Source organism: Anser brachyrhynchus, assembly GCF_964034855.1.
Source record: "Anser brachyrhynchus genome assembly, chromosome: 1".
Lineage (NCBI taxonomy): Eukaryota > Metazoa > Chordata > Aves > Anseriformes > Anatidae > Anser > Anser brachyrhynchus.
The window spans coordinates 155,722,669-155,736,135 of record NC_137694.1 but is presented as its reverse complement, the minus strand read 5'-3'; the positions used below and the strand labels follow the sequence as shown (position 1 = coordinate 155,736,135).

Below are 13,467 nucleotides of genomic sequence, written 5' to 3'. Positions count from 1 at the left end.
AAAAGAAAGAAACAAACAGCGATAACCAGGTATTACATATATATAGATACATGCACATTTTGAAAAATGTGAATAAGGGTTCAAAATAAGGTGAAAAAATCAAAATGTATGCTCTCCAGCCTAAGTTTCCTTGGTAACAGGTTATTTCATTGTTGTTTTACTTTATTTTATTTATTTATTCCCCATTTTTTAAGGTCTCCAGATTCCAGGACATCAGCAACAGGGTTCTGACAAAACTATTTTATAAAGGGAATCTTCTTTTACAATAATAAGAAGATAAAGACATATCCTAAAAGACATTTTTTGACATTAAAAAAAAATCTACACTTAAACGTGTATTTTTAAGAATCAAAATATTACTGGTTCAGAGCCAGTGAGAAGATTGAGAGTATAACCTAATTTGCCAAGCTTATCTTTCTCTACAACTATCTGAAAAGAGGTTGCAGCAAGGAAGGTGTAGGGCTCTTCTCAGGTGCCAAGTGATAGGATGTGAGGAAACTGCCTCAAGTTGTGCCGGGGAGGATTATATTAGGTATCAGGAAGAATTTCTTCATGTAGAGTGTGGTCAGCATTGGAACAGGGTGCCCAGGGAGGTGCTGGAGTCCCCACCCCTGGAGGCACTTAAGAGATGTGTGGCACTTCGGGACATGATTTAGCATTGGACTTGTAGTGTTAGGTGGATGATTGGACCTGATGATCCTAAAGGCCTTTTCCAACCTAAATGATTCCAAAATGGGAATTTTATTTTGTATTCCTTAAACTGCTATTGTGATGGAAATCTCTGATAATCAGTAATTTGAGATTACTGATTTGATTACAAACCAATCCTATCCAGCCCTTAAATAAGAGACCACTAATGGCAAAATACTGCTCACCAATTTGGCACAGTTTCCACCTCTTGCTTCAGTCTACTACATATGCTCATGCTCTGTTCTGTCTCTGGTACAATCAACATAATGCCAGATGTACTCAATGGATGAATTAAAATACTATTTGATATATATTTCTAAAATGAACTTTGAGTATCACATTCCATAACACAATTAATTACCGATACTACGATGACTGGGCCTGGACTATGGAAACTAAGGAAAACAGTTCAGTGAAACAAGGCATGCAGAAAGACTTCTGTGTTGTCCCACTTTAAGCAGACAGCACCTTCCTCGCTTTCTGTTTATGTATCAGTTAATTGAACAATTGAACATGAACAAATAATACTAAATATGGATAGGCCTGCAGTGTAGCAGTTGATAACAAATAATAAATTCATCATACATCTTTTTGTTCACAGTATGCTGGAAGACTCAAGAGGAAAGCTAGGAGGACCGTTCATATACACTTTGTTTCTGAAGTGAAATGATTCAGTCGGGTCAACAAGAGAATCTCTGATCATTTTATACGAGCACAACGATATTCTGAGTACTACTCCCTATTTAGGAACTTCCTGAGATCACTTCTGTATAGACTAATTCCAGAACTATTATGGAATCAGACAGACGTGCAATTATGCACACCAAGTCAAGGATTTATAAACCAAGACTGAAAAGGTATTACTTTTCAAATAAAGAGAGAATAATGCACATACATTTATTTTCACACTCAAGACTTTAACAGCATTGTGAAATGTATGATTTTATGCTAAAATCAACAAAAATCTTACTCTGTAATAGTGAAAAAGTCCATTAGTTCAGATTTTGTAGCCTTGTTCCAATATGTAAACAACGCATCTAGGAAAATGAAAAAATATTAGAAACAAGACAGTCAGTAAGTACAAAAAAGCATTAATTATAAGAGTTAAAAAGCTCTAAGCTTTCAGATAATGAGGATTTAGAGAATCTAAAAATGGCTTGTGGGGTTACAAATGATGATTACTATTCGAAGTTTTCCTTGAAGCCAATTATAGAATTGCATGTCAATTCTCCGTGAATTTCTGCAATATGCTTTTAATTAATCCATAATATTCCCATACATTTTCATATTTTAAAGAGTGATAATTGTATAGTCAACGGTAATTGTGTAGTCAATGGTGACTACAGAGTTGCAAAAAAAAATATGACTTAAGAAAATGTTGGGCTATTATTTCTATAATCTGCTTCTCTATAGACTGGTCTCAACATTTTTTTTATTAAAAGTTATGATTTCTTCCTTTGTAATTTACAGTGTTTTTCAGCTTTGGTTGGGTTTCTATGGCAGCCATAGGTTAGTCAGCAAATCAAAGTTATATGCACAGATCTTTTAAAAATGGCTATGCATTTTTTAGAAAGTTTGTAGTTGCATAGCCAAGACCTGGTCTCTTGTCAAAAATGTTGCTTGACAAAAAATGACACTTGACAAAAATGACACTTACACTTTTCCAGAAGAATCACAACCACAAAACAAATTAAAAAAAGAGCTTGAGCTTCCCAGAAATTATGATTATTTCAAAGTATAAATTAGTGAAAAAGGTTATTTTTTATTATTCTTTTTAGTTGAAAAACATAAAATATCTATGTAATTACATGAAAATCTAACAGTGTGACTGGATATTAAGTACTTATTAACCTTTCAATTCTCATTCTTGATTTAATGGTGTAATAAATTAGAGTTCAAATAGCAGTACATAAGCTTGATTTTTAGAAATTTACATAAAATAGGCACAGAAAATAATTACCGACTTTTGACATTTTCTTTTTTTTTTTTTTAACCAAGTGGACACCAATCCCTCCCCCTTCCCCCCCCCCCTTTTTTTTTATATATATATTGATCAAGGATAGGCATGATTGTAATGTTAAGGATTTGCCATTCGTGCAGTATTTCTATGGCTCCAGATCCTCCTCCTCCAGGGTAGTACAATTCTTTCAAAAATTTCAGTGGTTACTACCCCAAAAAACCCTGGAGAATGCAAGCACTAATGTCTCCATTCCAGAAATGGAAACATACACTGTGATCAGATCATTTGGTTCTCTGTCATACAGGAACTTCTGCAGAAGGGAGAACTCATCTAGCCCTAAACTCTTTGACCAATCAAGTGTTCTTGACCTCCATTTGCCAAATCAGATTCTACTATCAAACAAAAACATAGGCTTGCTTACCAAGTCTTGTAGCCTCACACTTTTCAGGAATAATGAATATTTAATGGCTACAAGTCTTTAGCTTCAAGGTTGATTGATCACACATTTGGTAAAACAAGGCAGAACATGATGTCTATGCCTAAAATTTTCTGCAGATTTTTAAAGGGTATTTAAGTCACATGCATAAATCTAAGGCATCATGTCAGAATTATGAAAAATAGGTTGCATTACCTACCCTCTGACATACTTCTTAAGATATGAAGGAAACACATGAGCAGACTCTTGATTTCTGCTTGGTCAAGTTTGTCATATCGAACAACAGAACTTCCTAAAGTACTGCTCTGTTGGTTCTGAAGAGAAAACAGACATATTTTGGCTGAAAAGTTCTTAAACTGATAATGAACTAAAATGTTTTAAATTGCCTTATTAATTCCTGCAACAGAAAAAGGATCTCAGAATGAAGACAAAAATGTTTTATGTAGAGACAGGTCACTAAAACACACATTGCACACACGAAGTATACAAAATTAAACCTCTTTACCTTTGTTTTGTTTTATTTCCTTCTTTGTACAATTTTTTTTTTCCCCCCAGAAGGACAAGTAAGAGGAAATGTTACCTGACAGTGACTTTAAATCAAGTTAATTACATACAGATACCGCAGTGTAGAAATCAGGCATGCCCTTTTTGGTTAGTTAAAATACTTTAAAAATACATGCTACTGTTAAGCTATATATATATATATATATATATATATATATATATATATATGCCCCTTTGCTTTTGAAGAGAGTATGTTGAACTGTAGGCAGAGCCTCCACTAAATTTCTTCTATTTAAAGATAGAAGAATCCGAAGGGATTCTTGTATGGGAATAACGTGTATTTTGTAAAAGCACCTGCTGATAAGTAACATGCCCTTGCCTCAGAAAAAAGCTTTTCCTCCCACTTCAAAATCTAGTTAATCAGCAATACTCAATATTGAAGAAAATCTGTCCAAAAATAAAAAGAAAATAATGACTTTCAAAATATGTACCACAGAAAGAGCTACCAAAAGGAAAAAATAAAACTCTGAGAATATAGAAACAGAGCTTTAGGCAATATCTTGTTTGTAAAAGAATCATTTCCACACAATCAAGCATTATAAAATCCTCAATCTGAAGCTTTTACAGAGATGCTATATAAATATTTGCTTAAAGGTTATAGTATGCCCTTCTTAGTGCCTAACCCTCACTTTAAGTAAGTGAGGCCACTTATCCCAATGGAAGATGAACCAGGCGTTTAGCCAGTTTTCCAGAAAGTTAACAGTCTAGTATAACTGAGCTGTGCAACAGTTTCTGCAAGGAAGTTTGATCATCTTGGCCTCATTATCTTTTTAAGGACATATATACCAATCTAGGAGAAAACCCTTTATATCAAAATTAGTAAAACAAAAATGAAAATAAAAACAGACTTAAGGGAGAAAAGCACTTGGTTTCACAAACTAAGCAAGAACTGTTTATACTCCACGGGCAGAACAACCTAGGAACACTCCTGAAAGCAGGAGACATGCTAATCCATGACATCTTACAGCACACGCATCAATTGACTACTAAGCCCTTTAGCACACTCCAAAAAAGGAAAGAATCACCATCGTAAAACAATCTGTGCAATCTGTTATATACTAGTCATTGAATGGATATGCAGTGGCATGTGAAACTATATTTAATATTGTAATTTAGGAGGAAATGGACACCTGCATGAACCTGATTACTGAAGATTCTAAAGACCTCACAAACTGTTCATCTTTGAAGTATCTCTGGTAAATGAGAAAGTGCTACTATACAGCTCTACAGATATTGAAATAGAGCAGGCAATTAAAGGGTGGAAGAGCAGAAACTGAATTTGAATTTCCTAGATTTTTTGATACTGTTCAGAAATAAAACTCCCGCTGGAACAGTTGAAAATGTACATGGATAAAACTATGACTACAGCTACTCACAGTTTCTTCAAAATAATCTAACTAGCATATAAAATATGTACATATTAAAATAAAAATAGCTATACTTCAGCAAATTATGTTTCCACAAGCATTGGTCTACAGGCTGTTCTGAAACAAAATTAGAACAAAACCATGGCTCTTCAGTAATTATATCAAACAATGAGAAAAAAACTGAAGATACGTGCAGTGAACAACTAGCCTACTAGAAAGACTTTGAAAAGCAATGAATTAGAAGCCAGCATTAAGTATTATTCAGGGAAAATATTAACAGCATGCAAAACATAAAACCTGCACTACCTAAATTGGCAGACCAGAGTAGAATTTTCAAAGGATGAAGACTCCTTTGAAAGCTCTTTTACTTAGTAAAAACACTACACATTAGTAATTAACAACATGAAAGCTAAGTAATAGATGACAGAATTGCCATTTAGCAACAGCATATGTCCAAGATATTTATTTACTTGGTCACTGTCAAAGATTTTTTTAGTCCTATTTATATTAAGTACCATAAGACTCAAACTCTGCTGATATTTAAGCTGATTGGGTATTTCTGGTTTAATTAAATCGTGAACTATCACAGGTTTGCCATTTATTGGTATTTTATATGGTTGCTTTGTACATATTTGCCTTCAGATTCAACTGTTGCAAAGAAGTGGCAAAACTGTTGATCACACACTTCACTCAGAAGCTTAAATATACCAAGCACCAAAAAAAAAAAAAATACTTCTTGTAACTGAAGAGGGAAAGCAGCATGCATAATTTTCTCTGGTAAAACTGGAATTGTCAGAAGTGAAAAATCCATAGTAACACGGTTTTTCTTTGCAGGGTGAGAATTTTCTTCTTCTTCTCCATTAGGACGCATAGCATGAGCAGAGTGCCTTCTGAGAAGCTTCTCTCTCTGCCACACGAAGGCATGTCAGGGTCAAGGGGAAAAAGTTAACAAGTTGTGACGTGCACAACAAGATCTAAGAAAACGAAATGTGATCAGCATCAATACAAGGTCTAGAAAGACATAACTGAATAACTCACAGCTACTGCAGCCAAAACTTATACTTTGTAATAGGTTGAAAGTGCAATGATTTAGAAGAGTCAAACATAAGAGAAGTTACCTAGAGAATGCACAGCAATTGATTTTAAAAGATTCAATTTAAAATGCTATGTGTACTGTGGATAGAACAGATAGAGTGAAGATCTCCACAAAAATCAAAGTTCTCCAAACCAGAATTCAGTTCTCTCAAGCAAAATTTACTACACTTCACCTAGTGCATGTATCTAGCGAAAGGAAACCACAACCACCTGCTTATGTTTCTAAATTGAAAAATCTGTTTGCATTTTCTGCAAAACAGCTTAATAAACGCAATGCTAGAAGAGCTCATATGACACCTCTTCTGGGGAAAAAAAATGTAGAACACTGCTCTGCAGTTTTTCTAAAAAGCCCAATTCCAGTAGAGATTATGAAAGTTAACTAGAAATTATGGGTATTTTGTTGTTGTTTGTTTTTATGTTTGGAGGTGTGTGCACTAGTTTTTGTGTTTGTTTGTTTTTTACCTTGTCAAGGGAATTGCTTTTGTCACTGTGTCTTTCAGGAAGACTGTTTCCCGAGTCTGTACTTATAAGAGAGCCTCTTGAGTCAGCATTCCTCACACAATTAATATTTGGAGTTGATGTGGTGTACGGGGAAGCTAAACAAAACAAAATGATATAAAAATCTCAAACGATACATATACTGAAAAAGTCACTCCATAGTCAGACTTCTAAAACCACCATATATGTATATATTTCTTAGGAAGGCAAACAATTACATTTAGGACCTGAGGGAATGGCTTGAAGCTGCAACAGGGGAGATTCAGGCTGGATATCAGGAAAAGGTTCTTCACTGAGAGGGTGGTCAAACATTGGAACAGGCTCCCCATGGAAGTGGTCACGGCATCGAGCCTGCCAGAGTTCAAGAAGCATTTGGACAATGCTCTCAGACACATGGTCTGATTTTTTGGGTGACCCTTTGGGGACCCAGGGTTAGACTAGATGAACCTTGTGGGTCCCTTCCAACTCGGATATTGTATGATTCTATATACTTCTAATGAAGGTAAGCTTATTCTATATTTTCAGCAGTGTATGTACACACGCACTTGCAGATTTACGTAGAAATACATGCACACTCATATGTAAAAACATACGTATCAATAGATATATACTTGCATGAAAAAACAAGTTTGTAGAAAACTTCCTCATTTTTCAGATGGCTTTTTTTAATTGACTAGTAACTGATATAACTAATTACAGCAGATAACAACAAACAGAAAATCATGTTAAGAAAGAGAGGAGGATAGCCACAAGTGCAAGCAGCATTCCACTTAGAGGTGGAAAAATCACAGAATCGCAGAATGGTTTGGGTTGGGAGGCACTCTAAAGACCGCCCAGTTCCAACCCCTGCCATGGGCAGGATGCCTCCCACCAGACCAGGTTGCCCAAAGCCCCATCCAGCCTGGCCTTGAGCACCTCCAGGGATGGGGCATCCACAGCTTCTCTGGGCAGCCTGTGCCAGGGCCTCACCACCCTCACAGTGAAGAATTTCCTTCTTATATCTAATCTAAACCTACCCTATTTCAGTTTAAAGCCATTTAAACTAAACAATCATTTTATCATTTACAAATCCATGGATTATGGTGCTCTTGCCATAAGTGACTAAGGCTATTCTTGCCTCCTATTTCTCTGCAGCAAGACAACAACTATAAACTTCGATGGGGGGGCAGGGAGGGGGGGGAAACAGCTCTCTTCAGGAAATAGCTTTACTTTCAAATAGAAAAACAAAACAAAACAAAAATCCCCGAAGAAAGATCTCATTTGCAGTCTGAATTCTGGACCTAACAGAATAGCTGATTGCATTAAGAGTTCTGTACAAGTGACAACCAAGTACAGAATCAAAAAGCAGCCAAAACTATACACAAAACAATTATTTTTAGTAACAAAAGAAAAATAATTTGTTTTTGTTTTTAAACGCTTACCAATGCCAGAGATAACACCAAACAGATCTTTAGGAAGATTGTTATCCAATGTGTTTACTGATTTTTGTGGTGTTACTAGTTGATTTGCAGTCGGCAAATTAAGTGCATCATCCTTTGCACTCTGCTTGGAAAAAAAAGAAAAATGTGATTATTGTTTTCCAACATGGGTTTAGTTAGTAATACATATTTTATCTTCTAGTGCAGAATTTGTTATATATTTCTTTCGTATTTAATTTCTATCGGCTCTGCTCAAAAGCATGTAATGAGATGTTCAGGCTTTTGAGCAAGTTCTAGATAGCCTCAAAGTTAAAGTACCTCAGCGAAAGTTAAAAATATGAATATTCCATAGAATTTTAAACAATGTAATACAGATGTTGCCAAAACACCCAGACTACTTTTATTTCAAACTTCCAAACATTTCTGTTGTTAGAAGGATATTGTGAGTTTCTTTTTTAATTAGCAAATGGAACACAGCAAAATATGGAAAAAAAATAGAGATTTGTTTAATCATTAAATCTCAATTCAACTATTGTATGAGACCATAATATATCAATATACTCCTTCACAAATTCCCTTTGAATTCATGCTTCTGTAATCCTCTTCTCCTACAGCTGTTCCAAAAGCATATTTCTTTAAGGCTAAAAACTCTAATTTCTAGAGAATTAACTAAATTTATTTCTGGTCTGTTTATGTCAGTGTTGGACTGAATGGGAAAACTGGAGTTACAAAAAAAAAAAAAAAAACAACCACACCTCCATCTACCACCAACATCCAGTCTTTTCTGCTGAACAGCACAGAAGCTAACGAATCCATCGTGACTTTAGCAAACACAACTAATTATCTGCGTTAGATGTCAGGGGAGTATTCTCTGACATGAGTATGAAGTATGTACAAGTGCCTCTAGTACCTCTACAAGAGTAGAGGCAAACTGTTTATACAAATTGTCAGGGAAACTAATGAGAAGTTTAATTTCTGTGTAAAAAAAAAAAAGAGACATAATTTAATGAAATCTTATCTTACAATAAATTTATCAAAACCTGGGTAATAAGACACAAAAGGAAGGCAATGAAATTGCAGAAACAACTGTTGTTTTTCTTTTGTTGTTGCTGTTTTTGTTTTTTTGTTTTCTACTTTAACTATACTGTTCCTTCACCTTCTTTTTGACTCCTCTAAAAAGAACAGCTAAAGATGCACTGCGAGAAAAAGTAAGGTGTTATATGGTAGTATAAGCAAATGACATCAGAATGATGCTGCAGTAGTCTGCGAGGCCAGACATTCTCCACAGATTTTCTGAAGTTCAACTGAGGATTACTAAATGTACTGTAACTTGTATGTAGGATCAAGCTGGACAACTATGACATTAGTCATAAAACTTAGCTGGACCAGAGAAACAGCAGCCAAAACCATGAAAGGTAACTAAACTTCTAATATAGTATAAAGCAAAGAGAGCAAACTCACAGAATTCTGAAACTTAAAACTCTTTACCGGAAACGTGCGGTATTTTATATACACATTACCAATAAATTATGATAAAAAATAATTCAGAATACCAGCTAGAAACGGTCACTCACATTGCTTGAAGGATTAACAGGAAATGGAGACACATCTTTAACATTGATCCGTTGAACATTTTCTATAAGCAGTCCAAAGAGTGGCAAGTACATAGTGGCTATTCTTGCTTGATGGCTCTAAATAGTTTTACAGTTCATTATCAAATTACAGATTTGATTTCTAATCAAAGATTATTTGTTAACACTATTCCTTAATTACAAAAAAGAAGCATTTAGCAAACTTTTTTTTTTTTATGACAGAGTCAAAAGCCATGGTCACCATTACTTCATTGTAATTCAAAGAAGGTCAACAAATTTTCTTTACTGTTTCAATATAATGCAGAAAAAAATCTGAATTAATGTGATTTCAGCTAAGACTAGCAAAGTAAATTAACTTTACATTAGCTTGATAAATTCATGACAGTATCTTAATATTTAATGGCTTCTTCACAGCACAAATGAATCCATGTTTTAAAACAAAAAGTCCAGGAAAAAACATCATTCAAAATTTACTATTATGCCTTGTAGCTTTCTTATACTCACTTTATCAATAATAGATGACAGAAGGACAGCTCCCAAATATTAAGAGCTAATGTTTAATGAAAATAAGAGCTTTAAAAACAGTTTGTAAAGAATCTAAGCACAATAGTTAAGTTACACTATACCAAAAATATAACAAACACATGTAAATTATGCTAAAAAAGGTACATTGTGCTCTCATTTGGTAAAAACATTCAGGTTTGCAGATTGAATTTGATACAATTGTCATAACCATTTTCATCACAGACACAGCCTGAGTAGAAATAGCATGGCTGCAAATTAATGAATTTTTGTGAAAGAAAAAAAATACTCTTACATGTGTGCACACTATTATTTTGTACTACTAACATAGAAATACACTTACCCTGGAAGCATATCTATCATCAAAAGAATGCTTTATCATCAAATTCTTGAGCACACTAATAGCAATCTGCCGCACTTCTCTGAACTCCTGTAATGCATTTCCCACCTCCCTTAGAAGCAGTCCCACTAAGAAGTGATTCTTACAGAACTCATCTGTTAGTGAATAGTCCAGGTGAAGGTCTGGAGGTAAAGAAGTTCTATGTAAGAAATGGCATTATTTAAACTAATTTATCAATTAACTTAATATTAATATTAGTATTTCCAAGGTTATTGGCAGTCATATATATTCATATTCAGACATTCATTAATATAAGCATAAATATTTGTGTGTTTGTATATATGTGTCACATTAATGCATAATTATGCAATTATTAAACAGTGATGTATATTCAATCAACAGAAGCTGGAAAAATATAAATATTTGAAAATATATATTTTTAAATCATATGTTTTTAAAATATTGTCCAATATTCAAAAGTCTTCCTAATAAAATTTACATGGATCAGTACCTTATAGCTTCATATTCAACTTTTAAATCTATATTTATGCACTGAAATGGCACGTAGTGCATAAAGGTTATGCACATCCTATATTTCAGAAATTTAGTTGCAAGGCAGAAAGAGGATTTAGGTTTTGGTCTGTAGTTCAGTCCCAGGTTAGTAAACTTGAAGGATTGCAAGCAAAACTTGGATTTTACAAGTTTTAGATTTTTGTGCCGCAGTTTTAAGTTCCTTCTTCATTATCTTCCGTATGTACCTATTACAAATATAGACTATAAAGCCTGCTAACAACTGATCTTAGTTAGCTCATAATTTCTAAGAAAATAATCCCCAAATTTTGCAATGGATAATAAAAGCGTAATGAAGAGACTGCATTTGCATCACACATGTCCAATTTAAACAATTTCACCTCATCAGCACACAAAAGGACACAAAAGATATTTAAACAATCTAACTTAAATCCACATAAATTAGAAGTGCATTGTAATACAATAAGCATTTTTTGCTACATTTGATTAAATTACTATCTATTCTAGAAATATTTACATATTCAGTGTTAATTGCACTAGAAATGGGATTAAAGAACATTTAATTTTAACATTTGTACTTAACCATTACAATGTAATTTTATCTCACAAAATATTTCATATCTCTTAGTAACTGTAAGTCTATGCTAAGCCACATATAGAGATACATATATAGACACACAAAAAAACACACAGCACATCTTAAAGTCAAACTGCTCCCCTATAGGAGTATTTTATGTACTAAAAATAATCCACCTAATTTATGGAGTAAATATATAACAAATTAAGAGAAACTTTAGCTTAAAAAATCTTACTTTACCTTAAAAAATCTTACTAGAATGTATATAATTTAAAAATATCAACAAAGAAGCTTTTTAAGAATTTTTCACATTCGCTTTGATTGCTCAATAGAACAGTAAAAGCCAGATACTAATCTGAAAGCACTTTCATTTTTGAAAGTCCTCCCACTACAGGAATCCATTAAATCAGAAAGAAGCAGAGATACAATGGCACAAACTTGCTACAGTCCTCTTTGTAACTCACATAAGAGCCAATCTCATGTCAACTGAGATCTCCTACTTGGGACACCAAAACAGGGCCAGAAACATTTCCAATAAAGGTCTTTTTTTTTTCCTGGCCAAACTCCTAGTTCACCAGCGAGCAGGATTTTACACTGTTCTTTACTGTGTAATCAGAAACACTATTTTTTCTATTTTTGCTATTCTTTAAGGAATAAAAGGAAAAAGCCAAAGACAAGCACAAGCTCTATGCAGTTCTCTAGCTCTTACTCCCAAATCTTGTTCTATCCCCTTGATGAAAGCTTTAACTAGCTATACTCAAATTTACTAAGCCAATATTTCAAAAAAAATTAATCTAATCTACAAAAATACAATTTTAGTCAGCTTTACTTGTTATCTGTAAAGGTACTTTCCTCATTTCTGTTTATGGTTGTTTGCCGCAGTTCAATGCTTGGAAGACATTAGTAATATCTTCAGAGCCACAAATATAATAACTAACATACTGTTTGTTTTGGCTCAAGGTTGGAAGTACCAGGAGCCCAGATAGGCTAAATAGGGCACTCATGACTGAGCTACGGTGCAAAAATTCATGAACATGAGATGGAAGCAAAAACAAGGTACAAAGGAGGAATGGTCACGTATAAAGGGATAGTGCTAGGAAAGCTATAACTCAGCTACAGCTGAAACTGGTAACAGACTGCGGTGGTACGGGAGACCCCCTCCCCAGGCCACTCTGTGATCTCAAGGTAAACTAATGTTACGTTCTTGGCATTGTTACAAGTGCAGTGAGTCGGGATAGTTAGGCACTCCCTAACTGTACCTGGAACTCCTGCTACCTGGATACCAGAACCATACAATCTGGAAGGTACTAGATTGTACGGTTGGTTGGCAACACAAGAATTACCCAACCTGAACTGTGGCCAGGGTAGAAAAACACTGACTATAGTCAACCATCTCACAGTCCTATAAATACCGGTCCTAAGCAAAGAGCCCTTTTGAGCTCTCCAGTACCAGAGCGGGCTATGATCTAGGATCTCCCCCTGAGGTGGGACGCCTCTCAGGGCAAGACTCCTTGAGGTTCAGTGATCGTCCGCTGAATACGCCGACGCAGAAGAGGGTGAGTAATTCACCAAAAGAGAAAAGTTCTTGAGCACACAACTGAATTTAGTAATCCCCAGTATCTTGTTGTACGGACATCCCTAATCCCTTACTGCATAGAAATCCCCAGTCTCTTATTGTATAGAAACTGATTCCTTGCCTTAAGCCTTCTGTGTGAACCTTGCCATTTACAAATCTTTAACTAAGTCATTGTTTTTATTGTAGCAAATACTACTAAACCATTGTGTTAAATAGGCTAATGATTAACAGATGATTAAGTGCTACTAAAGAAAAAAACATACAATCTATTTTGTGATTTACCCCAAAGGAATTAATAATA

The 13,467-nt window shown here is 34.5% G+C and overlaps 1 protein-coding gene and 1 long non-coding RNA gene across 17 annotated transcripts in view; one reads left to right on the top strand and one right to left on the bottom strand.

The window, feature by feature from the left end:
* Nucleotides 1-13,467, bottom strand: part of DOCK9 (dedicator of cytokinesis 9) — a 129,768-nt gene that overhangs the window by 31,502 nt on the left and 84,799 nt on the right. For 14 of the 15 annotated variants that reach the window (XM_080605719.1, XM_080605715.1, XM_080605718.1 and 11 more), the window contains 6 exons: nucleotides 10,486-10,664; nucleotides 9,603-9,719; nucleotides 8,032-8,152; nucleotides 6,575-6,708; nucleotides 3,286-3,400; nucleotides 1,661-1,727 (listed from right to left, as the gene is read on the bottom strand). In XM_080605719.1, the coding sequence (XP_080461845.1) occupies nucleotides 1,661-1,727; nucleotides 3,286-3,400; nucleotides 6,575-6,708; nucleotides 8,032-8,152; nucleotides 9,603-9,719; nucleotides 10,486-10,664 (733 nt within the window). Of the gene's footprint in view, nucleotides 1-1,660; nucleotides 1,728-3,285; nucleotides 3,401-5,750; nucleotides 5,925-6,574; nucleotides 6,709-8,031; nucleotides 8,153-9,602; nucleotides 9,720-10,485; nucleotides 10,665-13,467 lie in introns of all 15 variants that reach the window. The other variant, XM_080605712.1, reaches the window with a different exon arrangement.
* The window catches only part of LOC308200784, a 28,027-nt gene continuing 25,233 nt past the window's right edge, over nucleotides 10,674-13,467 (top strand). For both annotated transcript variants that reach the window (XR_013955809.1, XR_013955810.1), the window contains exon 1: nucleotides 10,674-13,146. This is a non-coding gene — a long non-coding RNA (uncharacterized lncRNA). The remainder of the gene's footprint in view (nucleotides 13,147-13,467) is intronic.